Below are 27,955 nucleotides of genomic sequence, written 5' to 3'. Positions count from 1 at the left end.
TCTTAGTTCTATGGCGCAGTCTTCCAGTCTTATGGAGGCTACTGCTCTACCACCTGTAGCACGAAAGCCCAGGCCTTAGGTTGAGGCAGTAGAATACACAGTCACAGTTGTAGGCTAATACACTGTAATTTACACAAGCATTTTTATTAGATTTGTGTGCAAAGCAAGAGAAGAGAAAATGAACAGCCATAGGAGTGGAAAATGTTTTTTAGGTTAGGGTTAGTCATGCTCAAGTTGAAGTTCTAGGTCAGGTGAATGGCACATTGTCCATATCATCCAGGGCAAGCTGCCTTGTCCACAAGCAGAGTTTCTCTGCTTCCTCTTCCCACTCAGAATCCGAGAGGGAGTCTTCCTCCAATCCCAATGGCAAAACTTTCTGGGGTGCTTCAAGCTTTACAACACTTCCTTCCATGTCTTTCTCTTGCTCTCCTCTCTCTGGGTTGTGGTTTTTCTCTGTTATTTCATTATTCTCATCCTGTAGAACGATGTAGAAATAAACTCATCAGGAATCGAGGCTACCTCTACTATGTCCTGTTATCTACTGCACAGCGCTGATTGATCAACCCCAAAAAACATCTGAGAAAGTAGAATTTATGGTGTGTATATAAACTGAACAAAAATATAAACGCAACATGTGAAGTGTTGGTCCCATGTTTCAAGAGCTTAAATAAAAGATCCCAGAAATGTTCCATATGAGGAAAAAAAAATCTTATTTCTCTCATTTTGTGCACAAATTTGTTTACATGGCTGTTAGTGAGCACTTGTCCTTTGCCAAGAAAATTCATCCACCTGACAGGTGTGGCATATCAAGAAGCTGATTAAACAGCATGATCATTACACAGGTACTCCTTGTGCTGGGGACAATAAAAGGCCACTCTAAAATGTGCAGCTTTGTCACACAACACAATGCCACAGATGTCTCAAGTTTTTAGGGGTGGCGTGCAATTGGCATGCTGACTGAAGGAATGTCCAACAGAGCTGTTGCCAGAGAACTGGATGTTCAGTTCTCTACCATAAGCCGCCTCCAATGTCATTTTAGAGAATTTGGCAGTACGTCCAACAGGCCCCACAACCGCAGACCACGTGTATAGAGTCGTGTGGGTGACTGGTTTGCTGATGTCAACACTGTGAACAGAGTGCCCCATGGTGGCAGTAAGGTTATGGTATGGGCAGGCATAAACTACGGACAACGAACACAATTGCATTTTATCGATTGGCAATTTGAATACTGTGACTTGATCCTGAGGCCCTTGTGAGGCCCATTTTCTTTAAAGCTATCTGTGACCAACAGAGGCATATCTGTATTCCCAGTCATGTGAAATCCATAGATTAGGGCCTTGTGAATTTATTTCAATTGACAGAGTTTCTCATATGAACTGTAACTCAGTGAAATCTTTGAAATTGTTTAATGTTGCATTTATATTTTTGTTCAGTATATGTTGCATATAAACTCACCTTCGTTGTACCCCCAATGATATACAGATGTCTCATGCGGGCAGCTGTGATGCGTGCTCGGGCAGAGCGGCGAGTTGAGGGGAGGGGGGTGGAGCTAGTGTCAGGTTGTGAGGCATGGCGTGCTGTAGAAACCACAGAAGAGGGGGGAGCAGCAGGAGACCTAGGATCAAGTGAAGACTATTGCCATCATGATGCCATTTGGGATGAGTAGTAAACCCACAGTTACTCAAGTAATGTGTATATACACTGAGTGTAGAAAACATGAACACCTGCTCTTTCCATGACAGACTGACCAGGTGAAAGCTATGATCCCATATTGAGGCCGTCATTGTAAATAAGAATTTGTCCTTAACTGACTTGCCTAGTTAAATAAAAAAATGTCACTTTACATAGACTGACCAGGTGAAAGAAATGATCCCTTATTGACGTCACTTGTTAAATCCACTTCAATCAGTGTAGATGAAGGGGAGGAGACAGGTAAAACAAATATTTTCAAGCCTTGAGACCAGTTGAGACATGGATTGTGTATGTGTGTCATTCAGAGAGTGAATCGGCAAGTCAAAAGATTTGTGTTTTTGAATGGGGTATGATAGTAGGTGCCAGGCGCACCGATTTGTGTCAAGAACTAGGTTTTTCACGCTCAACAGTTTCCTGTGTGCATCAAGAATGGTCCACCACCCAAAGGACAACCAGCCAGCTTGACACTGTGGGAAGCATTGGAGTCGACATGGGCCAGCATCCATGTGAAGCGCTTTTGACACCTTGTAGAATCCATGCCCTGACGAATTGAGGCTGTTCTGAGGCGATGTAACTCAATATTAAGGTGTTCTTAATGTTTTTTACACTCAGTGTATACAGTATATCTTCCTGTTGTAAATGCAAGAAACCACATTAATGACCTAATACAGTAGGGAATGTCACTCATAGTGCCCTCCTGAGCTTGTCTTTATGCTTACCTGAGCATCCGAGGTGGGATTGCTCCTCCAATCAGAGGGCAAGGAATTTGAGGCGCTAACAGCAGCAGCTTTTGCCTTAGCCTGTCTGCCACAGTGCCCTTCCCGCCCACCTCCAAGCTATCCCACTGTAGGGTGTTTCGTGACAGTCCTTGAAGAGAGAGAGACCTCCAAGTGTTCTCTCGCCCTCCAAGGTATGCAGGTAGCTCGTCAAGGTGACTTGAGTACTAAAATTATGGTACATACTAGTGGTGTCAGATTTCTCTGAAAATCATGTCCATTGCATATGGTACAATTGTTTCATGTATGATGTAAAAGTATTGCTCCAAAATGCTCTGAATGTGAAGACTACTCTTATCAAAAATGTTCTCAATCTCACCTGCATAAAGTCCCTCATACAGGTAATATAAGACGTGTCAGAAATCATCCTCCCTTGCCTCTGGATCTCATCAGCAATAATGTGATTGATGAATATCCTATTTCCCATCATCCTGCAGGTGTCTGTTGTGGCCTACATGGAAGTACAAATAGGTTTAGATGATATGAGACATGTCGAACCAGCTAAATCATCCATTTGTATTGACCAAATCTTTGCTAATGCTGCAGAAATCTACTCAAAAGCAGTATCCATATCCATCGGATGTAGTGATCATATCTAGGAAAACCAGTTCCAAAGACTGGACCTAAAATAGTGCATAAGCGTTCAGGATTTGCAATGATTCCTATGTTGAAGATATGAAAAATATTTGTTGGTCTGATGTGTGTAATGAGGAACATCCTGACGCTGCACTTGAAACATTTATGAAATTGCTTCTTCTGGTTACTGACAGGCATGCGCCCATAAAGAAACTGACTGATAAAACTGCCAAATCCCCATGGATAGATGATGATTGAAGAACTGTATGGCTGAGAGAGATGTGGCTAAGAGAATGGCAAATAAGTCTAGCAATACAGCAGATTGGCAAAAATAAAATAATTGAGTAATCACATAACTAAACAAAAAGAAGAACAAACTACCGTAAAACTTAAATTAATAGCCCAGATGTTTATTTTCTTAAATCACACTACACAACAGGTGCTTATTAGAGGCTGGCTTCTATTTGAGCCAGGTGTCTATTTCCTTAATGCACACAGCTTTTGCTCATTTGCATTACATTTTAGTCATTTAGCAGATGCTCTTATCCAGAGCGACTTCCAGTAGTGAATGCATACATTTCATTTCATGCATTTTTTTTTTTGTACTGGCCCCCCGTGGGAATCGAACCCACAACCCTGGCGTTGCAAACACCATGCTCTACCAACTGAGCCACAGGGAAGCTTTTGCATAGTTCATTGTTTAATTCCAGCATTCACTTACAGCAATTTAATGCATTTCTTAATTTGTTGCACTAACGTGTTATCATTTACACACTGTGTCACGTTTCTTTTGTCTTACTATGACAAAAAAATAAGAATAATGATTCTTGCTTTGACTGTGCATTTTCATCAGTTCTTACTTTCGCCACTATGCTGATTTCTGGGGGTCTACTCCTGAAGTTGACTTTTTGTGCTTCACAGTTAGCTAATAGTTCTCAGCTGTTAGCAGCCAACGGCTAGCAGTTTCTTATTGCCGATAAAAACGGATGATTGCCATAAGTTTTTGTTTGTTATTGCTGAATTATTTAATATAACAAATCAAACATTTAACCTTGCAAACAATTCATGGTAATTCATGGTAACCTCGTAAACAATTCATTTAGACCCAGCGCTTATTTGAAACAGGCGTTTATTTGCTGAACTGTGTGCCATTGCTCGGCTATCAAAAGGGACAGGCGGCTATTTGAGACTCAGTGTTTAATTGAAGTTTTACAGCATACTATAGAACAAAGATAAATGATATAAAGAATGATAGCAAAAAGCTCTTGAGTAAATTCAATTCTAAAAAGCTCTGGAGTACATTCAATTCTAGGCAGAAAAGCTAACTCAGCTCCAGGCTGATGGATCATTCATAACATAACCCTTTGATATTGCCAACCACTTTAATAACTTTTTTGTTAACAAGATTAGTAAGCTTAGGCATGACATGCAAACAACAAATGCTGAGCCTTCATATTCATGCATAACGGACCAAATAATGAAAGACGAGCCCTGTAGCTTTGAATTCCGCAAAGTTAGTTAGCGTGGAAGAGGTGAAAAAAAAATGCTATCTATAAATAAGGACAAACCACATGGAACCGACAACCAGGATGGTAAATTACTGAGGTCGGTAGCGGAATACATTACAACTCCTATTTGCCACATCTTCAATCTAAGCCTAGAAGGTGGAGTGTGCCCTCATGCCGGGAGGGAGGCAAAGGTCATTCCACTGCCCAAAAATAACAAAGCACCCTATAATGGTTCATTCAGCAGACCAATCAGCCTGTTAATGATGCTTAGCAAACTTTTGGAAAAAATACAATGTTCTTTTACAGAAAACAAATTAACAACAGACTTTCAGCATGCTTATAGGGAAGGGCACTCAAAGAAATTGACAATAATAAGATTGTGGAAGCTGTTTTGTTAGACTTCAGTGCAGCCTTTGATATCATTGATCATAACATATTGCTGAAAAAACGTAGGTGTTATGGATTAACTTCCTCTGCCTTTATCATGGATGGACAGTTACCTATCGAATAGAACACAGAGGGTTTTATTTAATGGAAGCCTCTCTAATGCAAATTTGGTTGACTGTGGTGTACCGCAGGGCAGCCGGCTTGGACCATTATTGCTTTTTGTGTTTACTAATGACCTTCCACTAACCTTGAATAAAGCCTGTGTGTCCATGTACGCTGACAACTCAATAGTATACACGTCGGCTGCAACAGTGAAATAAATAACTAACGCCCTTAACATAGAGATCCAGTCAGTTTTAGAATGGGTAACAAGCAATAGGCTGGAGCTAAATATCTCAAAAACGAACCTCATCTGGATCTATTATTGAATAATGTGGCTATTGAGTAAGTTGAAGAGACCTGACTGCTGGGTGGCACCGTAACTAGGAATCTATCATGGTCAAAACATATAGACTCAATGGTTACTAAAATGGAAAGAGGTCTGTCCATGATAAGGCGTTGCTCTGCTTTCTTGACATCTCAGTCAACCAGACAGGTCCTACATGCCCTAGTTTTGTCGCACCTGGACTACTGTCCAGTTCTGTGGTCAGTTGCGGCAAAGAAGGCAAATTGCAGTTGGTCCAAAACAGAGCATCACGTATTGCACTTAGATGTACACGAAGGGAGAATGCCAATGACATGGATCTCTCCTGGCTCAAAGTTGAGAGATTGACTGCATCACTATTGGTCTTTGTTTGAGGTGGTGATGTGTTGAAGGTACCGAACTCTCTGTTCAAACTGTTGTCACACAGTTCGGACACTCATCTGTATCACACAAGACATGCAAACAGAGGTCTCTTCACAGTCCCCAGGTCCAGAACAGAGGCTGGAAAACACATGGTATTAAATAGAGCCATTACTAAATGGAACTCTTTGTCACCGCAGGTAACTCAAGCTAGCAATAAAACCAGAATAAAAAAACAGATAAAAGAACACCTTACGGCACGACGGGGACTGTGAAGAGACACACAGACATTTTTATGCATTTTGTATTGTATTTTGCATTGTATTATGTATTGTAATACAGTGCATTCCAGAAGGATTCAGACCCCTTGACTTTTTCCACATTTTGTTACGTTACAGCCTTATTCTAAAATGGAATAAATAAAAAGAAATCCTCATCAATCTACACACAATACCCCATAATGACGAAGTAAAAACTATTTTTGTCTAATATATTAAAAATAATTTTTTTTTAAATATAGATACTTACATACTGTAAGGATTCAGACCCTTTGCTATGAGACTCGAAATTGAGCTCGGATGCATCCTGTTTCCATTGATCATCCTTGATGTTTCTACAACTTGATTGGAGTCCACCTGTGGTTAATTTAATTTATTGGACATGATTTGGAAAGGCACACACCTGTCTATATAAGCTCCCACAGTTGAAAGTGCAAGTCAGAGCAAAAACCAAGCAATGAGGTTGAAGGAATTGTCCGTAGAGCTCCTAGACAGGATTGTGTTGAGGCACAGATCTGGGGAAAGGTACCAACAAATTTCTGCAGCATTGAAGGTCCCCAAGAACACAGTGGCCTCCATCACTCTTAAATGGAAGAAGTTTGGAACCACCAAGACTCTCCCTAGAGCTGGCCGCCCGGCCAAACTGAGCAATTGGGGGAGAAGGGCCTTGGTCAGGGAGATGACCAAGAACTCGATGGTCACTGTGACAGAGCTCCAGAGTTCCTCTGTGGAGATGGGTAAACCTTTCAGAAGGACAACCATCTCTGCAGCACTCCGCCAATCAGGCCTTTTTGGTAGAGTGGCCACATGACAGCCCGCTTGGAGTTGCCAAAAGGCACCTAAAGGACACTCAGACCATGAGAAACAAGATTTTCTGGTCTGATGAAACCAAGATTGAACTATTTGGCCTGAATTCCAACTGTCACGTCTGGAGGAAACCTGGCACCATCACTATGGTGAAGCATGATGGTGGCAGCATCATGCTGTGGGGATATTTTTCAGGTGCACGGACTGGGAAACTGGTCAGGATCAAGGGAAAGATGAAAAGAACAAAGTACAGAGAGATCCTTGATGAAAACCTGCTCCAGAGAGGTTCACCTTCCAACAGGACAACGACCCTAAGCACACAGCCAAGACAATGCAGGAGTGGCTTTGGGACAAGTCTCTGAATGTCCTTGAGTGACCCAGCCAGAGCCCAGACTTGAACCCAATGAGACATCTCTGGAGAGACCTGAAAATAGCTGTGCAGCAACGCCACCTGACAGCTTGAGAGGATCTGCAGAGAAGAATGGGAGAAACTCCCCAAATACAGGTGTGCCAAGCTTGTAGCGTCATACCCAAGAAGACTCGATGCTGTAATCCCTGCCAAAGGTGCTTCAACAAAGTACTCAGAACAGGGTCTGAATACTTATGTAAATGTGATATTTCAGTTTTTTATTAGCAAAAATGTATAAAAACCTGGTTTTGCGTTGTCATTATGGGGTATTGTGTGTAGATTGATGAGGGTGAAACATTTTTTTTTATACATTTTAGAATAAGGCTGTAAAGTAACAAAGTGTGGAAAAAGTCAAGGGGTCTGAATAATTTCTGAATGCACTGTATGTAAGTGATACGTGGTTGGGATACGACTGTGATATGTGGTTGTCTCGCCTGGCTATCTTAAGATTAACATCCAAGCTGTGGGTCGATCTGGATGGGAGCGTCTGCTGAATGGCTAAATTGTAATGTAAATGTAGTGATATGTATGTTTGTATATTTATGTATATTATCTATTTTATTTGTTGTGTTGCTTCCTGTTTGGACCCCAGGAAGAGTAGCCGCTGCCGAGGAAGAAGCTAATTGGGGATACTAATAAATAAATCAAATTATACTTTATGCTATATACAGTTGAAGTTGGAAGTTTACATACACCTTAGCCAAATACATTTAAACTCAGTTTTTCACAATTCCTGACATTTAATCCTAGTAACAATTCCCTGTCTTAGGTCAGTTAGGATCACCACTTTATTTTAAGAACGTGGAATGTTAGAATAATAGTAGAGAGAATGATTTATTTCAGCTTTTATTTCTTTCATCACATTCCCAGTGGGTCAGAAGTTTACATACACTCAATTAGTATTTGGTAGCATTGCCTTTAAATTGTTTAACCTGGGTCAAACGTTTCGGGTAGCCTTCCACAAGCTTCCCACAATAAGTTGGGTGAATTTTGGCACATTCCTCCTGACAGTGCTGGTGTAACTGAGTCAGGTTTGTAGGCCTCCTTGCTCGCACACGCTTTTTCAGTTCTGCCCACACATTTTCTATAGGATTGAGGTCACTGCTTTGTGATGGCCACTCCAATACCTTGACTTTGTTGTCCTTTAGCCATTTTGCCACAACTTTGGAAGTATGCTTGGGGTCATTGTCCATTTGGAAGACCCATTTGTGACCAAGCTTTAACTTCCTGACTGATGTCTTGAGATATTGCTTCTATATATCCACATAATTGTCCTCCCTCATGATGCCATCTATTTTGTGAAGTGCACCAGTCCCTCCTGCAGCAAAGCACCCCCACAACATAATGCTGCCACCCCCGTTCTTCACAGTTGGGAAGGTGTTCTACGTCTTGCAAGCATCCCCCTTTTTCCTCCAAACATAACGATGGTCATTATGGCCAAACAGTTCTATTTTTGTTTCATCAGACCAGAGGACATTTCTCCAAAAAGTACGATCTTTGTCCCCATGTGCAGTTGGTCTGGCTTTTTTATGGCAGTTTTGGAGCAGTGGCTTCTTCCTTGCTGAGTGGCCTTTCAAACTCGTTTTACTGTGGATATAGATACTTTTGTACCTGTTTCCTCCAGCATCGTCACAAGGTCCTTTGCTGTTGTTCTGGGATTGATTTGCACTTTTCGCACCAAAGTATGTTCATCTCTAGGAGACAGAACGCGTCTCCCTCCTGAGCGGTATGACGGCTACGTGGTCCCATGGTGTTTATACTTGCGCACTATTGTTTGTACAGATTAACGTGGTACCGTCAGGCATTGGAAATTGCTCCCAAGGATGAACCAGACTTGTGGAGGTCTACAATTCTTTTTCTGAGGTCTTGGCTGATTTCTTAAGATTTTCCCATGATGCCAAGCAAAGAGGCACTGAGTTTGAAGGTAGGCCTTGAAATACATCCACAGGTACACTTCCAATTGACTCAAATGATGTCAATTAGCCTATCAGAAGCTTCTAAAGCCATGACATCAATTTCTGGAATTTTCCAAGCTGTTTAAAAGGCACAGTCAACTTAGTGTATGTAAACTTCTGACCCACTGGAATTGTGATACAGTGAATTATACGTGAAATAATCTGTCTGTAAACAATTGTTGGAAAAATTACTTGTGTCATGCAAAGTAGATGTCCTAACCAACTTGCCAAAACTATAGTTTGTTAACAAGAAATTTGTGGAGTGGTTGAAAAACGAGTTTTAATGACAACCTAAGTGTATGTAAAGTTCAGACTTCAACTGTATATAGTTTGTGACAGCACGGGCAGCGCCATTGAGGCTATCTTTAATCTAAAGTGTAATGCGCCATGCTCTACCAACTGAGCTACAGAGGACCAATATGTGCGTAGTGGACAAGTGCACACTTCAGGAAAAATTGTAAAGTATTGAGATTCATAGACAGCAGTGGGGCTTCAACCCCCCAAGAGCACAAACATTGACATCTGTTGGACAACACCATAGACGTCTATAATGTGCTATACTGTAGTGTTCTCTAATGTACTTTGCTGTACATTGTGGACGACAGGAAAAGGAGGACCGAGCACGCCCCCATTCTCATCGACGGGGCTGTAGTGGAGCAGGTTGAGAGCTTCAAGTTCCGTGGCGTCCACATCACCAACAAACTAACATGGTCCAAGCACACCAAGACAGTCGTGAAGAGGGCACGGCAAAACCTATTCCCCCTCAGGAGACTGAAAAGATTTGGCATGGGTCCTCAGATCCTCAAAAGGTTTTACAGCTGCACCATCGAGAGCATCCTGACGGGTTGCATCACTGCCTGGTATGGTAACTGCTCAGCCACCGACCACAAGGCACTGCAGAGGGTAGTGCGTACGGCCCAGTACAGCACCGGGGCCAAGCTTCCTATCATCCAGGACTTCTATACCAGGCGGTGTCAGAGGAAGGCCCTAAAAATGGTCAAAGACTCCAGCCACCCTAGTCATAGACTGTTCTCTCTGCTACCGCACGGCAAGCGGTACCGGAGCGCCAAGTCTAGGTCCAAAAGGCTTCTAAAAAGCTTCTACCCCCAAGCCATAAGACTCCTGAACAGCTAATCAAATGACTACCCAGAGTTTTGCATTGCCCCCCCCCCCCCCCCCCCGTTGCTACTCTCTGTTATTATCTATGCATAGCCACTTTAGTAACTCTACCTACATGTACATAATTACCTCGACACCGGTGCCCCTGCACATTGACTCTGTACCGCTACCCCCTGTATATAGCCCCACTATTGTTATTTACTGCTGCTCTTTAATTATTTGTTATTCTTATCTCTTAATTTTTTTTAGGTATTTTCTTAAAACTGCATTGTTGGTTAAGGGCTTGTAAGTAAGCATTTCACTGTATCACACCTGTTGTATTCGGTGTATGTTACAAATTTGATTTGATTTGATTTGTACGGTACTGTATTGTGTTCTAATGTACTGTGCTCTACTGTTCTGTACTTTGCTGTACTGTACTTTACCCTACTGTACTTTACCCTTACAAATTGAAGGACCCATGGACTCTTGATCTAGTGGTCTTGGTCTTGAGACCACTCAAGATCACATAAATTTGTTTTTTAACTTGTCATGGTCTTAACTCACTGGGTCTGGATCTTGGGACCAATGTCCTAGTATAAATCTTGGTCTTGGCTCCAAACCATAGGCAACCCAATTTGAAGAAGACAAAGCTCTTTGATCATTGGCTGATCACTCCCAACCCATAGGAATCCCCACCCAGTTGACTACTTTTAAATAGTGGAAGCCCTCAATGGCTTATTTAAAGGTTTAGAAAATCAGGTTAAAAGTCATGTTTTTACTATTTTGTTAATTTGGTATGCAAATACAATTTATTAAATGAATCTGTAATAGGTTAATCAAAATGATCACTACTGTGCATGATTCTCTCTTTATTGCAACTTTGTCACAGTTTCAGTAGTGACACATTTAGTGGGGTGGTAAGCAATTCAGGTAAAATGTCAAATATGCAATACAAAATGTGTGTGTGTGTGTATTATATGACATATGTTGGAAGACTTGTGCTGGACGTTTGGGAGGAATAGGTTACAACAACAAAAAATTGAACCCCCAATTTATACCACTTCTGTAGAATGACCCATACAGTATATTATGAAAGATGAGATGTCTCTCTCAGGCTTACCTGATTAGATGGTCGGAACACTCTTTTTCCAGAAATATATTGTCTTCCTCCACCAAGGTGGAAGATCTTGAAGACAATCAATGGAGGGAACTGGGAACCTGAAAATCTATCAGCCAAAGAACAAAAACAAGCCCATTACTGTGTTAGTGAGGTTTAGCATGCAATTAGGTCTCTTTGAATATAATTACATCCACATGCTTTTTACTGTCAGCATTTTAATTTGGATTTACCAGACAATCTTTACACTTGTTGAGATCATAGCAGCAAAATGGGTATTAGGTTTACAGATGGGGTACCTGAATCTGACCTTGCAGTGCATGCTTGGATCTCTGACCAGATCAGCTTCTCTGGGGCTGAGTTGGCGGAGAATAGCAGGTGCAAGACAGTGCTCCTGAACAGTGCCATGACAAAAACAAATGACTCACTTTTTGGCCCACTTATAGTGCCTTGCAAAAGTATTCATCCCCCTTGGCGTTTCACAAATTGGTGAAGTGAAATTAAAAAAATAACTTGTTTCAAAAAATTCGAAAAAATTAATAACGGAAAAGTGGTTCGTGCATATGTATTCACCCCCTTTGCTATGAAACCCCTAAATAAGATCTGGTGCAACCAATTACCTTCAGAAGTCACATAAAGTCCACCTGTGTGCAATCTAAGTGTCACATGATCTGTCACATGATCTCAGTATATATACACCTGTTCTGAAAGGCCCCCGAGTCTGCAACACCACTAAGCAAGCGGCACCATGAAGACCAAGGAGCTCTCCAAACAGGTCAGGGACGAAGTTGTGGAGAATTACCGATCTGGGTTGGGTTATAAAAAAATTTCAGAAACTTTGAACATCCCACGGAGCACCGTTAAATCCATTATTAAAAATGGAAAGAATATGGCACCACAACAAACCTGCCAAGAGAGGGCCGCCCACCAAAACTCACGGACCAGGCAAGGAGGGCATTAATCAGAGAGGCAACAAAGAGACCAAAGATAACCCAGAGGGAGCTGCAAAGCTCCACAGCGGATATTGGAGTATCTGTCTATAGGACCACTTAAGCCGTACACTCCACAGAGCTGGGCTTTATGGAAGAGTGGTCAGAAAAAAGACATTGCTTAAAGAAAAAAATAAGCAAACACATTTGGTGTTCGCCAAAAGGCATGTGGGAGACTCCCCAAACAAATGGGAGAAGGTACTCTGATCAGAGTAGACTAAAATGTATATTTTTGGCCATCGAGGAAAACGCTATCTCTGGTGCAAACCCAACACCTCTCATCACCCCGAGAACACCATGGTGGTGGTAGCATCATTCTGTGGGGATATTTTTCATCGGCAGGGACTGGGAAACTGGTCAGAATTTAAGGAATGATGGATGGCGCTAAAAACAGGGAAATTCTTGAGGGAAACCTGTTTCAGTCTTCCAGAGATTTGAGACTGGGACGGAGGTTCACCTTCCAGCAGGACAATGACCCTAAGCATACTGCTAAAGCAACACTCGAGTGGTTTAAGGGGAAACATTTAAATGTCTTGGAATGGCCTAGTCAAAGCCCAGACCTCAATCCAATTGAGAATCTGTGGTATAACTTAAAGATTGCTGTACACCAGCGGAACCCATCCAACTTGAAGGAGCTGGAGCAGTTTTGCCTTGAAGAATGGGCAAAAATCCAAGTGGCTAGATGTGCCAAGCTCATAGAGACATACCCCAAGAGACTTGCAGCTGTAATTACTGCAAAAGGTGGCTCTACAAAGTATTGACTTTGGGGGGATGAATAGTTATGCACACTCAAGTTCAGTTTTTTTGTCTTATTTCTTTTTTGTTTCACACAAAAAAATATTTTGCATCTTCAAAGTGGTAGGCATGTTGTGTAAATCAAATTATACAACCCCCCCCCCCCCCCCCAAAAAAAAACCTATTTTAATTCTAGGTTGTAAGGCATCAAAATAGGAAAAATTACAAGGGTGGTGATTACTTTCGCAAGCCACTGTGCATAAGCGAACATCTGATATAATGATTATATCAGATTTTCACACAGCTCCCCACCAATAGGCCTATATAATTGAGTTCATATTAAGGCTATCTAGCCTATGATCATTTTAAATCTGAATTGCAATGTTGTGTTGATCAGTAAGGCTGCCAGGCTGCAACTCTAGCACTCACAGCAGCACGAACAGTGAGCGACATCAGCTGGAAAAGTCTCTTGTCTTGGTGAGACCTCCAGTATGTCTGGATCTTCTTCGCGGCAAATACACGCTCCTCTTGATTGAATCTGCATGATGTAAATTCATAATCTGAGACTCAGAATATATCAAGGTCAAACATTTAACAACAGAAGCAGACTTTATCATGTGCGAGGCCTTGTCTTGTACAATTAATCTACGGACCGGACCCTTACCCATATTCCATTTTCCACTCCTGCAATGCTGTTGCCTCTGCCTGTGTTGTATCTTGTTAGAGACGAGTTGCTAAGGGACGATTAGAATACTAACTTCACGAGCCAAAGTAAAGACACATTTCCTGCGCTAAGCAGAGCGTTGGTGCTATACGGAATCGTTGCGACGCCCATACCCTAACTCCTACTCTTAGCCTAACTTTAACCTTTCCTAATCCTAACCATTTTAAATCGGTTAGGGACCCTTCCTTACCTTAATAATTTTCAATGTCAACTTCAATGAGGATAGGGACGTCCCAAGGATCCCAGATAGCAATGAATAAAGCCCCCAAAAAATTACAAACAGATTTTCGACCTTTGCATTCTTATGTGTTAATAACGTGTTTATTAACAAATAGTTTATTATCAAGTAATTATCTGGTTAGTCATTGGCCTTATTATGAGAACACCGGCCAATGAGATGAACAAGAGCTGAGGGAAGATAGCGAGTTTCGGATTGGAATGCGACCTGAGGAGCAGCATGTTCCCTTTCGGACACCGTAAGTACTCGAAGCTTGGCACGGTAAAAAAGGATCATGTACAAGGTGAGAATATACACTTTATGTACTACGTAATAACTTACTATTTGGAAATTAATTTATTTCCGATTCAGTCCACACTGAGTTATTATGTGTTTTGTTAATTTACTGTTTTAGTTGAATAGCGATCTGTTTCAATAAAATTAAGGGGACTCGATCCCCCGGTGAAGCACAGAGGGCGTAAGGACAGCGAGCAAGACACCATGATTATCAAGGGCATTGCATTAAATGCATAACACAGTATACATTTTTCTTCATTATGTCGGAGTCATTCATACTGATACTTAGAGTTTCTGGCGCTCTGAGGTAGCTGTGTCTTGTCACTCATGCACAGCCAACTAAAGTCGAAAGTTAGATACCTCAGCTAGTTTTTCACACGCGTTCGGGCTGAGTTTACCACACGCTGTAGGTCCTTACTTGGTCTTTCCACGGGGTACTTGAGGAGACTCATGAGAGCATATGAAGGGGTACTTCATGGGTACTCTGGGCAGAACAAAATTCAGTTGGTGGTACAGTAACCGAAAACGTTTGGGAACCACTGCTTTAGGCTAGAAGTTCATGAACTAGACAGACACTCGATATACCGGTATTGTCACATGCCAACTTAATACGATGAACAATATACCTTTTTTTTACACTAGATGGCGACATTGATCTTCTGTAAGACTTTGAGGGCCAAAATTGTCAATTCCATTACAACTTCTAGCTTCTACTCCTTTGGTGTTTCCAGGTCTGAATGTACTGCTTGACAGGTGAAATTTGCAACATTGTGATGGCCCTAACTAGGTAATAGCCTGGCTGACTCGATTCACGTTACTCACAGCGAGACCTACCATCTTTGTGTGAGAGGGTGTAGACCGAACTGCGAATTTACACCTGAGACTTACCCTGGTGTTTTACCAAAAAGGCTCAAACTTTTGTTTCCACCTCCACGGCCCAGCTCGTTTCTCACTGGGCCATGGCCTTAGTGGAACTGCTTTGACTATGCTTGGTACTTTTCAGCTTGTATTTAAATAACAGTGAACATGGGTTAACACGTTCCACTGTTAACACCTTCTCACAAAGCAACTGTCTTGATGATGCAGAGGTTGTTGATTCTGCTCGCCCCAAGTCTTGTGTCAAACACATTTCCCAAAAAATAACACTTGAGCTTACGTTAACATAAACGCTGGCAACACACTGGTGTGGGGTAAGTCTCAGATGGAAATGCCCCATTGATGTCCCAGTCATTCTGTGTCTTCCCAGGTAGCATGTGTGGCTGCTGTGCCTGGAACTCTATACCTGATTTCAGGGACTGTGTTTGCTGCCACCAAGGACAATCCAAATGTCACCTTAAATACAGATGAGGTACCGCATTGTGCGCACAATCACACTTTCTGAAGTCTTTCAGCATACATCCAATCTGAGGCAAGCCCACATTGGGATGAGGTAACTGACCCATATTGTTTGTTACAGCTCTCCCTCTACACTATACCACAGCAGAAGTTCCGCTATGTGGAGCCGGAGATAGGGCACTTGGAGCAAGGTGTAACCACTCTAAGGAAACTGGCAGAGCCCTACACTACCTGGTGTCAGGTACATTGATAACCCTACTCACCTGTGAGCTACTGGGTGATAGTAATTCTTTCCTCTGTTAGGAACAGTCTTTTCTAGCCGAAAATAAGGACAGTTGTTGGGTGTTTGTTTAGATATGCAACTCCAGGCAAGATTCATGTCTGATAGCCCAGCCTCACTCCAAAATAACTTCACATGTGCACTGAAATGTGAAATGTTTTTGCACTGCTTTACTTTATCATCCCAGCTGCTTTTGCATATTTTACAATGCACCCCTGCAAAGATGTACTGTGATTAGTTGTGACTGGTAAATATTAACTACAGTAGGTCTCACTGATATCAATTCATCTTTGATTTCTCTTTGAGTATGAACAGTACTTATTTTCCCAGAGACCAGTTAATATTTACTAGAGCTATTTTACATCCTGTTTCACCATGGCCAGTAAACATTTACTGTTGATTCCATGCAATCAATAATCATTGCACATGTTGAAATTATTTTGTCTTTCTCCAATGAAGTGTTAGTCATGATTGTGCTGCTCTGCTTCTGCCCCTGTGATCACACCAATGATCTGCTCCCCTTTCAGCAAACAAGCCATTCAGCAGTGGAAAATGTTCAGGTACTCCCCCATAGCCACTCACACATAATTCAAATCAAGCTTTATATATACAGTGCATTTCAGACATGGAATGCAACATAATGTGCATTGCAGGAAAAAACTAATAAAATAAAATGAAAATAAAAGCTGAAATATTTACTACACAACAAATAAGATTAAAAAAACAAATGAATGACAAACTGAACAATTAAAAAAGACCGTAAGGAAAAGCAATGCTAAAAATAGGTTTTAATATCTCTTTTGGGCTCCTGAGTGGCGCTTCGGTCTAAGGGGCTGCATCTCAGTGCTAGAGGCATCACGACAGACCCTGGTTTGATTCAAGGCTGTATCACAACCGACCATGATTGGGAGTCCCATAGGGCGGCGCGCAATTGGCCCAGCATCATCTGGGTTTGACTGGGGTAGGCAGTCATCGTAAATAAGAATTTGTTCTTAACTGATTTGCCTAGTTAAATAAAGGTGGGCCCAGTAACATGTTGGATAAAGTCCATAAAGCTCAAAAGATTCAATGGCCTTGGTCAGTCTCTTTGTCAACATGAATATTAAAATCGCCCAACACAATGATTGTATCACAGTTCTCAAGGACAATAAACAATAGTTCCGATAAAAATCAGTAAAGAAAGTGGGCAGTGCTTTGCTGGCCTATAGAGCATTCTGGCCAGCACAGGTGGCTGACATTTAAACAGTATAGGACGATGCTCAAAAGACCCAAAGTCACCAAACAAAATGTCATTACAGCTGAAAGCATTAGTAAAAAAAAAGCTGCAGTTAGGGTGAATCCTGTCTCTTTTAAAAAGTGATGGTTGCTCCCACAGTAAATTAAAAAAATAGTCTGCAGGTACTCGTTCAGGGCAAAGAGTCGGCTGAAACGTTCCAAACCCCTTCGGTAGCAAGGAGGTGGCCAGAGATAATTATTATCTTCCCTGTGCTAGCGAGGGTGTTGAATTTTTTTTTGTAGTTCTCTCTCAGATCCTCAAATCACCTAAAATGAAGGTCATTAAAACCTACATGTGATGATGGTGTCAATATTGGAGTAGTTGGTCAGAACCGTGGGCAGGAGGGAGTTGATGTCATGGACACGAGCTCCTGGGTGAAAGTGGACCTTGGTCGGTCCACAGATCTAGGGCAGGCCAAAATCTCTCACCATTGAGCTGCCCACAATAATGGTGGTCGTGATGGAATCCGATGAGGAAGCGACCTGCTGAACTGTGGTGGGTGGGGGGAGGGGGTGTCACTGGGCGGCCGCCGGCTGTTGGTATACACTCAGGATCCGTGCTGATTCTCGGGGCTGGTAGGTCTGTCTCAAGCGAGGCAAAGCTGTTTGATAGCTGGATCACATCTTCTCAGATCGATGAAGGGTGGCCAGACTGCTCCCCCGATCTCCTAGGCCTTGCGAGTGTCGTCTCCCATGGGCCGCAGAGTTGAGCTGAACATCTGTCTGTTGGGGGAAGGAAGGCCCTAAAAATTGTCAAAGACTCCAACCACCTTAGTCATACTATTCTCTCTGCTACCGCACTGCAAGCGGTACCGGAGCGCCAAGTCTAGGTCCAAGAGGCTTCTAAACAGCTTCTACCCCCTAGTCATAAGACTCCTGAACAGCTAATAAAATGGCTACCCAGACTATTTGCATTGCCCCCACCCCCACGCTGCTGCTACTCTCTGTTATTATCTATGCATAGCCACTTTAATAACTCTACCTACATGTACATATTACCTCGACTAACCGGTGCCCCCGCACGTTGACTCTGTACCGGTGCTCCGGGTATATGGCCTCTGTCATAGGCGTCGTAAGGGTTGGACCAAGGCGCAGCGGGTAAAGTGCTCATCTTCTTAATTTATTTAAAGAACACTCAAAATAAACAAACGACGATAACAGTTCCATAAGGCTCCCAGGCTATACAGAAAATAACCACCCACAAAACACAAGTGAAAACAAACCCAACTAAATATGTCCTCCAATTAGAGAAAACGACAACCAGCTGCCTCTAATTGGAGGTCATTGCCAAAAAAACCAACATAGAAATAGAAAACTAGATATACACATAGAAATAGAAAATATAGAACATAAACAAAAAAAAACGAAACACACAAAACAAACACCCCCTGCCACGCCCTGACCAAATTACAATGACAAATAACCCCTTTTACTGGTCAGGACGTGACAGCCTCGCTATTGTTATTTTACTGCTACTCTTTAATTATTTGTTACTTTTATTTCTTATTTTTTTAAGGTATTTTTCTTAAAACTGCATTGTTGGTTAAGGGCTTGTAAGTAAGCATTTCACTGTAAGGTACGACACATGTCGTATTCGGCCTATGTGACAAATAAAATTTGATTTGATTTGTGCCCAGGATTGGATAAAAACACTGGTGGGCAAGCTCTGTCAGCGTTAGCCGTTAGCCTGCTCCGTTTTCATGATGGCTAGCACCTAACTGCTACTTAACAGGAATCCGGGACACAAACTTGCTGTCCCAGCCGTAAAGGCTGACCGGGTCGCGGAATCTGTAGCAATACAAACTTTACCTCTGATTTAAAACTATTTCATAAAAACAACAAACTGAGTATAGACTGTACACCGTTCTGTTGTGCGCTTTTATAACACTCACAATCATCATAAACTCACAGGGAGGGATTGAGATTCAGCTGATTAGTTGTTATGTCTAAAAGACTGGTAAAGTACTCTGTAAATAATTTTTTTAAACCCATTCAGCCTCTCCATTTCTGCTCGGCCAGGCTGTTCCATTTCTGCTCTAGAAGCTTCTGTTTGTGGCTGTTATCACTGCTTCTAAGTCACCCATCTGACCTTTGCCCCATTGGTTCCTTCAGTTAGGAGATAAGCAGCTCACTAACATACAGCACATGTTTGTCAGTAAAGTGCAGTGGTTGGAACTTTATTGGTAGTTGCTCTTTTACAGTGCAGAATGTCTTTACAACGTTTCAATGGTACACAAAGTGCTGTTGGTTGATATTTCAACTAGAGCTCCCTACTGGGTGACAGATTGACCTGTGCTTTAGGCTGTAAAACCCAATTTACAAATAGTGATTGTGAACAGTCAAATAAACCTTTGTATTGTAGGTAATTCTGACTCTATTACAGGGTAATTAAAGACAGGTCTCTTCGTAGGCAAACAGAACTGTATGAGGGTTCTAAGGGCGTGGCAGCCCTACTGTAACCGGTTCTGTACCGGTACCTTTCTGTGCTGTGTTCTGGTGAGGTGTAGGTGGAAGGGAAGGCTCTGGACACAATTCTGCCGGTTGTCTCTCTTTTAATGGCTGCATGGAATGGATACAATGCAAGGCAAACTTTAATGCTGCCGTCTGGACTAACATGCACAAGTATATTTGCCTCACCTCATCACGCTTTGAGCAAACTGAAGAGTAAAAGCATGGCTCCCGTTGATGACATCAACATCAACACAATTTAGAAAATAAATAAAATAATGAATCCTTGAAAGTAGTGTAATACATCTCAAAAGAACCATAAAATAATCAATGAAAATAAATATGAGTGATTTTCAGTGAAATACATAAAGTATATTTTACACCTGTTACACAACCACTAGTTATACTACCACTATAACAATCACAGTACAAACAATATAAAGCATCACAAGTACACAGTAAACTTGAATTGAAGATTACTGTGAAATATCGTATGATCATGTTATTAAATGTCAACTTGTTCTGTAACAATGAAAAATAAACATTTATCCATTATTGAATGGCTCTGAAGGTGCAGAGATTGGGTGATGTGAGCTGATGTACGTTACGTGTTCACTGTACTGTCCTCTTCTCCTGTGGGATTCAGGGTGCCATTGGAAAAGTGATGCCCAAGGTTGAAAGTGCCATCCAATTAGGAAATGGTAAGAGAACACACACCCCATGATACACATAAAGTGGACTCATTACTCATACTACTGTAATGTACACTCATTTGTACAAATAGAATGTCAGTTTCAGTTTGGTAACAGAGTTACTTTCTGTTGTTTCAGAGACTTTCACTTTCCTGCAAAACCCTCCTGCTGAATTCTACCCCCGGGCTGGGGTCATTGGATTTGCTGGTATCCTTGGACTCTTTCTTGCAAGAGGTAAATAGTGGGTGTAAGTTTTGGGTTTGGATGAAAAGTGCCCTGTTTTTGGGGTTTTATCCACTTGTCCTTGTGCTAAGCAAGCACTCTGTGAGTCTCTGTGCCAGAGGCTGATCTAGAGGTAGAGCTGTAGCCTCCAGACCATACAAGGCCGGGGTACAAATCTCAAACCTACTGCTGCTTCCTGTTGCCCTCTCCGGCTTCCTTTTCTTGTTTCTAATCTCCTTGAATAAAAAAATAGTCTATGTGGTCCTCTCTCCTCTGTCTTCTAGGCTCCAGGGTGAAGAAGCTGATCTATCCTGCAGGACTGATGGCTGTGGGCTACACTATGTACTACCCCCAGCGAGCCGCATCAATCGCCAAGGTGAGTTAGCGTGTCAATACTGTATGTCATATGTTGTGTTTTTTTACCTACTTGTGTGGGAGATAATGCATATTGTTCCATACCAAGACATAAGACAGTGTTGTAGGGTAATTCTTAATCCTGTGATGTTTGATTCTTAATGTATACTATTTTGCTTAAACCTATTTTTCGGTCCCCCTCCTTCCCACAGAACACAGGAGACTCGTTGTACGATTTTGCCCTGCAGGGCTACGTTAACGTAGAGAAGGTTTTCAAGTCAGTGGAGGGGAAGGTGAGCTCATCCTGTCAGGTCAAAAACTAGTTTGATCCTGAGGATAGAGATGGTACAGAATTACTGTGCAGATCAATACAGATTATTTGTAATGGGTTGACAACTCTGACTTGTCACATCCTACCATGAATCCCTCCACAGCAAGTGAAAAAAGAGAAACCAGAGGAAAATAAACCAGAAGAAACCAGATGAGAAGAGCTGCAGAGGCCAAACCCTGATCGCAGCAGGTACAAGAAACCTGAACATTTTTGCACAATAACAGCCTGCCAGCACGCAACACTTTAATCATTGCCCTAGTGGTCAACCTGCAGGTTTATGTAACACCCCAATAACTTGCCACAAAATGTTGTCAATTCATTGTAAATCCTTTATACTAACATTTATACCAACTTTAAGATATTTTTTTGTGATAGCAGAGAACAAACCAGTGTACTTTACAGATCAGGTGCTAATGCTAGCAAAGTCTTGTAGATAAAAGGCTAACGATGAGTTCTCTCTTTTCAGATACGTTGTGATACTAGGACCGTGACAACAGGATTAGCAGTCTTCCCAGGTCCTCCCAATGTATGCTACCATAAGTCATGGTTAGGCTCGCTCCCATTTGCGACTCTAATGACCAGCTTTTGCACTAGCCTTTCTCTGGCATTTACCCAGGAGGAGGCAGGACCTATCACAAACATTTAAACTTTATGTAGTGAAGGTTCAGCTTTGTGATTTGAATGTATTTATGTAGACCGGAATAAAATCTATATTGTACGATCTATATTGACAGCGTGGATTTTAAAATAAAAGGCCACCGAAAACTGTAGAGGTATTGTACATAGGCACCCTAAGCGTGTGTGAGAACAACTACGTGAAGAAAAACATTGTTTGACAAGACAGTTAAGAAGTCTGTCCTTCCATAAACAAGCACACACTTCTCCTTCTGAGCCAGACGTTATCGTCGAGCCATTTATAAACTATCTATACATGCTGATTCATGTTGAAATCTATGTTCCAGTACAAGGTCACATGACTAGGATAGTTCTCCTTTTTGCTTATGGAAGGTACCATTATCAGACATGAGTAAATGAAACGTGCTGACTTCGAGTTTCAAAACCACCCAGATGTATAACAGGTCTTGCAGGAAGAAGTTGAACAAACTGTTTTCGTATTTATTTATTGAAATACATATTTCTTTTAAAGAACATTGACATCAACAAACGAAAGGGAAGGCATTGCCGTTAGTAATCAGTGGTCATTTGCTGAATTTATCGTTTCTTTGCAGAAATCTTCAGCAGGTCATCCTTATCAATCGCATAGAGTCGCCAGCCCTCCTCATCGGACAGGTCTGAGGCTCCACGGCGCTTGTAGAACTCTATAGACGACTTGTTCCACTCTGCTACGATGAAGTGCATGCTACTGCAGCGAGTCTTAACTGCCGTCTGAGGAAGGGAGGACATTAAACAAAGTTAGACAGGGTCATCATAAAGCCTTGACTATAGGATGGGAGTTTTCCATAGGCTGGACTGATCTATGCGTTCAGTAAATTGATTGCAAAATGTCCTATAGACTTACCTCACTCAGAACCTTCAGGATATCGGACCCAATACCATAACCTGAGAAAACAGGATCAAAAGATAGGCAGTTAAGCCCTGGATCCATGGACCCTGATTCAGTTGCCAGCGTTGGGACAGTAACTGAAAGGTTTCTAGTTCGAATCCCCAAGCCGACTAGGTGAAAAACCAAACAATCTACCCTTGAGCAAGGCACTTAATCTTAACCCAGTGTTTCCCAAACTCGGTCCTCGGGACCCCAAGGGGTGCACGTTTTGGATTTTGACCTAATTACACAGCTGATTCAGCTAGGGCAAAAAACAAAATGTGTATCCCTTAGGGTCCCGAGGACCGAGCTTGGGAAACCCTGTCCTAATTCCTCCAAGGTCGCTGTAAATAATGGCTGATCCCTGGTTGTGATGTCCCCTTTCCGAGGGTGTCAATAATGGCTGATCCCTGGCTGTGACGTTCCCTTTGAGGGTGTGGGATATGCAAAAAAACGCAGTTCATTTCACACCACACACTTATACATGTGTGAAACAGGACAAATATAACCAACCCTATTTCTTTGATGTAACACACCATCATAGACTTACCCCTGAACTCCTTCATCACATAGAAGTCCTCTAAGTAGAGAAGCTTCCCAATCCAGGGGTCATAGGTGAAGTAGTACATGGCAAACCCAATGACAGTGTATCCTAAAACACAGTGAAAACATCCACATCAAAACCAGCAGGTAAGTGTTTGTGTAAAACTACTAGGATCTGACAAAATCCCACTTGGCTTATTGAGTATTATATTTTTGTGTTATGATGAAGGGGATTTTCATGGTCAGGAAAAACTTGGGCCCTAGTTATGATATCACTGAGGATTTAAAAGGAGTTCCTCCGAGAATTGAGAACATTAAATTCCAAACTCCAGATCATGATTCACTTTGAGTTATGTCCACCAACACTAACCATACATTGTGTTGTGTCTACCAACACGTACTATTGTGTACCTCAGCAGCGCTTCCGTTCTTTTTTTTTACTAGCCATAAATGTTTAAAATCTTGATTGTCAAACCTTTGCACCATTTCCTTACGATCTGACATTCTGTTAACAGAATTACAACATGGCTTACCGTCTGAGCTCTGCTTATCCTCAGGAACTTCTGAAACGACGCAATGGTAGAATGGATGATCCCCAAAGCCGTCCTCTAGTAGTTCTGAAAGTAAATTGTAAAGTCAGGGACTTCTGATTTGTTGGGGAAACATTTGATATGTTTACAATAATCAGCAATTACACACATACAAGTAGACTTAACGTTACCTTTCTCGGTCAAGATGACCTGCTCTTCCATTTTTTCAAATTTCGCAAGTTCCTGAAATAATAGGGAATAACAAAAAAGTATTGTTGTTAAGTCAAATGTCATAATATTGAAAAACATGCTTAGGCTATGTCTGTGATTATAACTTAAACTACGGAGATTTAAACACATACATACATACATACATACATACATACATACATACATACATACACGCATCCTTTTACCTTTATGAGTCGCAATATGTCTGACACGTCCTTGGGCTCGGCTTTCCGTAATATGAAATTTGACATTTTCTTTTTTTACTCTTTTTCCCTTTTCTAACAAGTCCTCTGAATGTGAAAATAAGCAAAACCTGTTTCTTCATCCGCTTCTTAGGAGTTGACCCCCCTGCAATACGTTTGGGATTCCAGTACGAGCGGAATTACATTCGCTTTGGTCGCTGGCAGCTACTGACTTTGTTGAGCGCTTCACCCTCTTTTAAACACGTTCTGTAAACGCGTCACAATCACATCCCGGAAGACTAAACGGGAAAATAGCTTAACAAATAACGGTTGACGTCATCGGGTCTCTACTTCCCATGACTCATGAGCTGTGCTAATTATAAGCCAGCTGGCTGACGATACTACACTTTCTGAAAGACGCCAACCAAATTCACATATCGATCAATGTGATACAATCCTTTTCCAAAGCATCTGGTCTATATCTTAACATTAGTAAATGTGAACTCATGGCTGTCAAAGATTGTGTGACATCTTCATATTATCGTATTCCAGTGAAAGAAGAACTTACATATTTAGCCATAACCATTACCGGTACTAAGAATCAGAAGTCTAGAGGCTTACTACATTTTAACCCTCTTATTAAAAAAACCCCAAAGAAGCTAAATCAATGGCTACAGAGGGATTTATCTTTTAAAGGAAGAGTCCTAATAACCATGGCTGAGGGTATCTCTAGGCTAACATATGGCGCTCAATTTATTTTTTGACGGTTATTTTTTGACGGTTAAATAAGCAAGGAGTAGGACCCGATGCTTTTCAACTTTCTGTGGAGAAACCGTACCCATTACATTAGGAAAACTGTTGTAATGAACACACGAGTATGGTGGGCTGAATTTTCTGGACTTTACTACCTTAAATAATACTTTTAGGATCAATTGGATAAAACAATTCCTAAGAAGACCAACTTCTATATGGAATTGTATTCCTCATCATGTCTGTCTTCTCTACCTTTGGTTGCCTTAACTTCATGTTGGTTTGCAATTATAATATTGACAAAGTTCCAGTGAAACTGCTTTTCATCGGCAGTTTTTCTTGTCATGGTCTTTAATTTATAAGCATAATTTTTATCCACACAGATATTATATATAGGATAATCGGGATATATTGTATAAAAATACTCATTTGTTTTTAGAATATTGGTGCCGAAATAATATCCTATTGGTGAGCCAACTTTTTACTTAATTATAAGGAATTCTTATCACTTTATAAGATTCCTGTAACGCTAAAAGATTTAGCGATTGTTTTAGACGCCATTCCCTCAGGTGCTGCTTTATTATCCAGGAACGTGTCAAGACCTGACCCTCAGGACCTACCTTCTATTCACCCTGTTGACTCATCAGTAGGAAAGATTTGTTTCACTTTTGGTCCATTCAACAACAGTGCGATACGAACCTTGTTTCAGCAGGATGTTGTATCCACACCTTATGTCCTGCCTTATTGAAACGATTTTATTGATAATATCTGTTGGGGAAAAGTTTGGATGTTGCCACATACCTACTTGTTAACAAAATTAAGGACGTTTCCTTTAAAATTATTCATAAATATTATCCTGCCAACCACTATATGAAGAAGTTTAAGAAAAACATCAACTTAAATTGTACCTTTTGTAATGACCACCCAGAAACGGTGATGCATCTTTGGCATTGTATTCATGTAAGGCGACTGTGGCAAGACGTCAGTAGAATTATAATTGTACACATTTATGAAGATCTTACACTATTGTGGAGAGATGTACTGCTTGGATTATTTACCTACGATAGAAATAAGTTGAAACATTTTCATTATACTTTTGGCCAAATTTCATATTCACATATGTAAATTTACAAATAAAACACCACATTTTCTTACCTTACAAAAATAAATTGAACTGTATTTTAAGACAATTAAATACTCTACTAACAAAAAGCTGTTAGAATAATAAGTGTATGTATGTCCCTTAAGGTCCTTGTGTAATGTGATATTGTACCCCCAGCCCAATTGTCCTTTGTATATTATTTATATATACTTGTGTTCCCCGATGTACCCTCTGTATTGACTTGAAAAATAAAAATACAAAACAAAAAATACAAAACCCCCCCAAAAAAAGTATATATATATTTATATATATATAAATGATCCGTGCTGTCCGGCATCCTTAGGACATCCCTACCCTATTGACGTTGACATTTCAAATGGTTAAGGTTAGGGTTTATGGTACTTTCAAGACAACTGGGAACGCTGAAAGATCGGAAAAGTAAGAGCTCTAAAAATATGCCAGAGTTTCCAACTAAGAATTCCGAGTTTGATGACGATTCAAAACGATTTTACCCAATAGAAGTTTGGTTTTTTCCCTGAGTTCCCAGTTGTCTTGAACACACTGAAGTTGGAAGTCAGAGATTTCCCAGTTCCCAGTTGTTTTGAATGCAGCATCGTTTCCTGTATGTCGGACTTTGACAAGGCTGCTCTTGATGACAATGAATGTAGGCCTACATGCATTCTAAAGAATCTCTAAAATAGGTTTAAATAGGGCAGTGGTTCCCAACATTTTTCGGTTATTGTACCACCAAGTATATTTTGCTCTGCCTGAAGTACCCCCTCATGTAAATTTGACCAGTAAGCCTATGGTCTCATGAGTCTCCTCAAGTACCCCCTGTAGATAGGCCAAGTACCCCTGGTTGGGAAACACTGAACTATAGGGTAACTTTAATGTCCTGTTCGCCTAGCCCTAGATAGAGTACTTGATTTTATATGATGGTTCCATTTTTTTTAAAGTTATTAAATCAGTACACAATGATAAAATTACTTCTCTGTCACTCACACACACACAAAGTGGGCTATGTGATGGCCATGTCATGCATTTATGTAACATGCCCTTGTCACATGGTGTAGGCTACAGTATTCGCGTGACACCTCCATTGTAAAACAGGGTGTATTCATTCGTTTTGCAACAGAAACAGTTTACTCCAAACAGAAAACATTAAGCAAGAAAACAAGTTTATATTGGACAAATTAAAAATGTCAAATGGGGGGTGCTTATATTTGTCCTTTTTCAGTGCATGTCAAGTGGGTAACCTGTACAAGTGAGGTGTTTGGTTCCTAGTGAATACACCCAAGGTCTTACAATGTTATCCTATATGCATACACATCTGTTTCACTGTACCATCAGAAACACATATGACGTGTTTAGGATGTGTCACAAGAGAAGGCTGAGAAGGGATGGTCAATCAAATGACCTAAAACTTATGTACAGTGCCTTCAGAAAGTATTCAGACTCCTTGACTTCTTCCACATTTTGTTACTTACAGCCTTATTCTAAAATTGATCAAATGTTTTTTTCCTTCATCAATCTACACACAATACCCCATAATAACAAAGGAAAAGTAGGATTAACTTTTTTTGTGCAAATGTATTCAAAATAAAAAACATATCTTATTTACATAAGTATTCAGACCCTTTGCTATGAGACTCGAAATTGAGCTAAGGTGCATCCTGTTTCCATTGATCATCCTTGGGATGTTTCTACAACTTGATTGGAGTCCACCTGTGGTAAATTCAATTGATTGGACATGATTTTGAAAGGCACACACCTGTCTATACAAGG

General features: G+C 41.1%; 3 protein-coding genes across 9 annotated transcripts; 1 reads left to right on the top strand and 2 right to left on the bottom strand.

Moving 5' to 3' along the window:
• Positions 1-120: 120 nt before the first annotated feature.
• Positions 121-15,014, bottom strand: c19hxorf58 (chromosome 19 CXorf58 homolog). Of its 6 annotated transcripts, none has more exons than XM_029701366.1 (8): positions 14,771-15,014; positions 13,544-13,652; positions 11,690-11,784; positions 11,394-11,499; positions 2,788-2,919; positions 2,412-2,635; positions 1,456-1,615; positions 121-475 (listed from the first exon to the last, which is right to left on the bottom strand). In XM_029701366.1, the coding sequence occupies exons 1-8, from the start codon at positions 14,827-14,829 to the stop codon at positions 248-250; spliced, it is 1,113 nt and encodes a 370-aa protein (XP_029557226.1). In that variant the 5' UTR covers positions 14,830-15,014; the 3' UTR covers positions 121-247. The 6 variants fall into 6 exon arrangements, 4 of the variants coding, with proteins under 4 accessions (XP_029557226.1, XP_029557227.1, XP_029557229.1 ...); XM_029701367.1 differs by lacking the exon at positions 14,771-15,014 and adding an exon at positions 13,779-14,115 and having other exon boundaries at positions 13,544-13,674; XM_029701369.1 differs by lacking the exon at positions 14,771-15,014 and adding an exon at positions 13,779-14,113.
• On the top strand, positions 14,265-22,057 carry apooa (apolipoprotein O, a). Of its 2 annotated transcripts, XM_029701371.1 has the most exons (10): positions 14,265-14,359; positions 15,599-15,700; positions 15,809-15,928; positions 16,495-16,527; positions 20,337-20,391; positions 20,521-20,616; positions 20,889-20,980; positions 21,171-21,251; positions 21,393-21,478; positions 21,756-22,057. In XM_029701371.1, the coding sequence occupies exons 1-9, from the start codon at positions 14,351-14,353 to the stop codon at positions 21,441-21,443; spliced, it is 639 nt and encodes a 212-aa protein (XP_029557231.1). In that variant the 5' UTR covers positions 14,265-14,350; the 3' UTR covers positions 21,444-21,478; positions 21,756-22,057. The 2 variants fall into 2 exon arrangements, with proteins under 2 accessions (XP_029557231.1, XP_029557232.1); XM_029701372.1 differs by lacking the exon at positions 16,495-16,527.
• Positions 22,058-22,394: 337 nt separating this feature from the next.
• Positions 22,395-24,595, bottom strand: sat1a.2 (spermidine/spermine N1-acetyltransferase 1a, duplicate 2). The gene is made up of 6 exons (XM_029701373.1): positions 24,322-24,595; positions 24,097-24,148; positions 23,909-23,992; positions 23,383-23,484; positions 22,809-22,849; positions 22,395-22,675 (listed from the first exon to the last, which is right to left on the bottom strand). Exons 1-6 carry the CDS (start codon positions 24,385-24,387, stop codon positions 22,502-22,504), a joined length of 519 nt encoding a protein of 172 aa, XP_029557233.1. The 5' UTR covers positions 24,388-24,595; the 3' UTR covers positions 22,395-22,501.
• Between the last annotated feature and the right edge of the window lie 3,360 nt (positions 24,596-27,955).

This window comes from Salmo trutta, chromosome 19 (genome assembly GCF_901001165.1).
Source record: "Salmo trutta chromosome 19, fSalTru1.1, whole genome shotgun sequence".
Taxonomy (NCBI): Eukaryota; Metazoa; Chordata; class Actinopteri; order Salmoniformes; family Salmonidae; genus Salmo; species Salmo trutta.
Note: the sequence above shows the minus strand (reverse complement) of the source record. Positions and strands in the feature narration are given on the sequence as shown.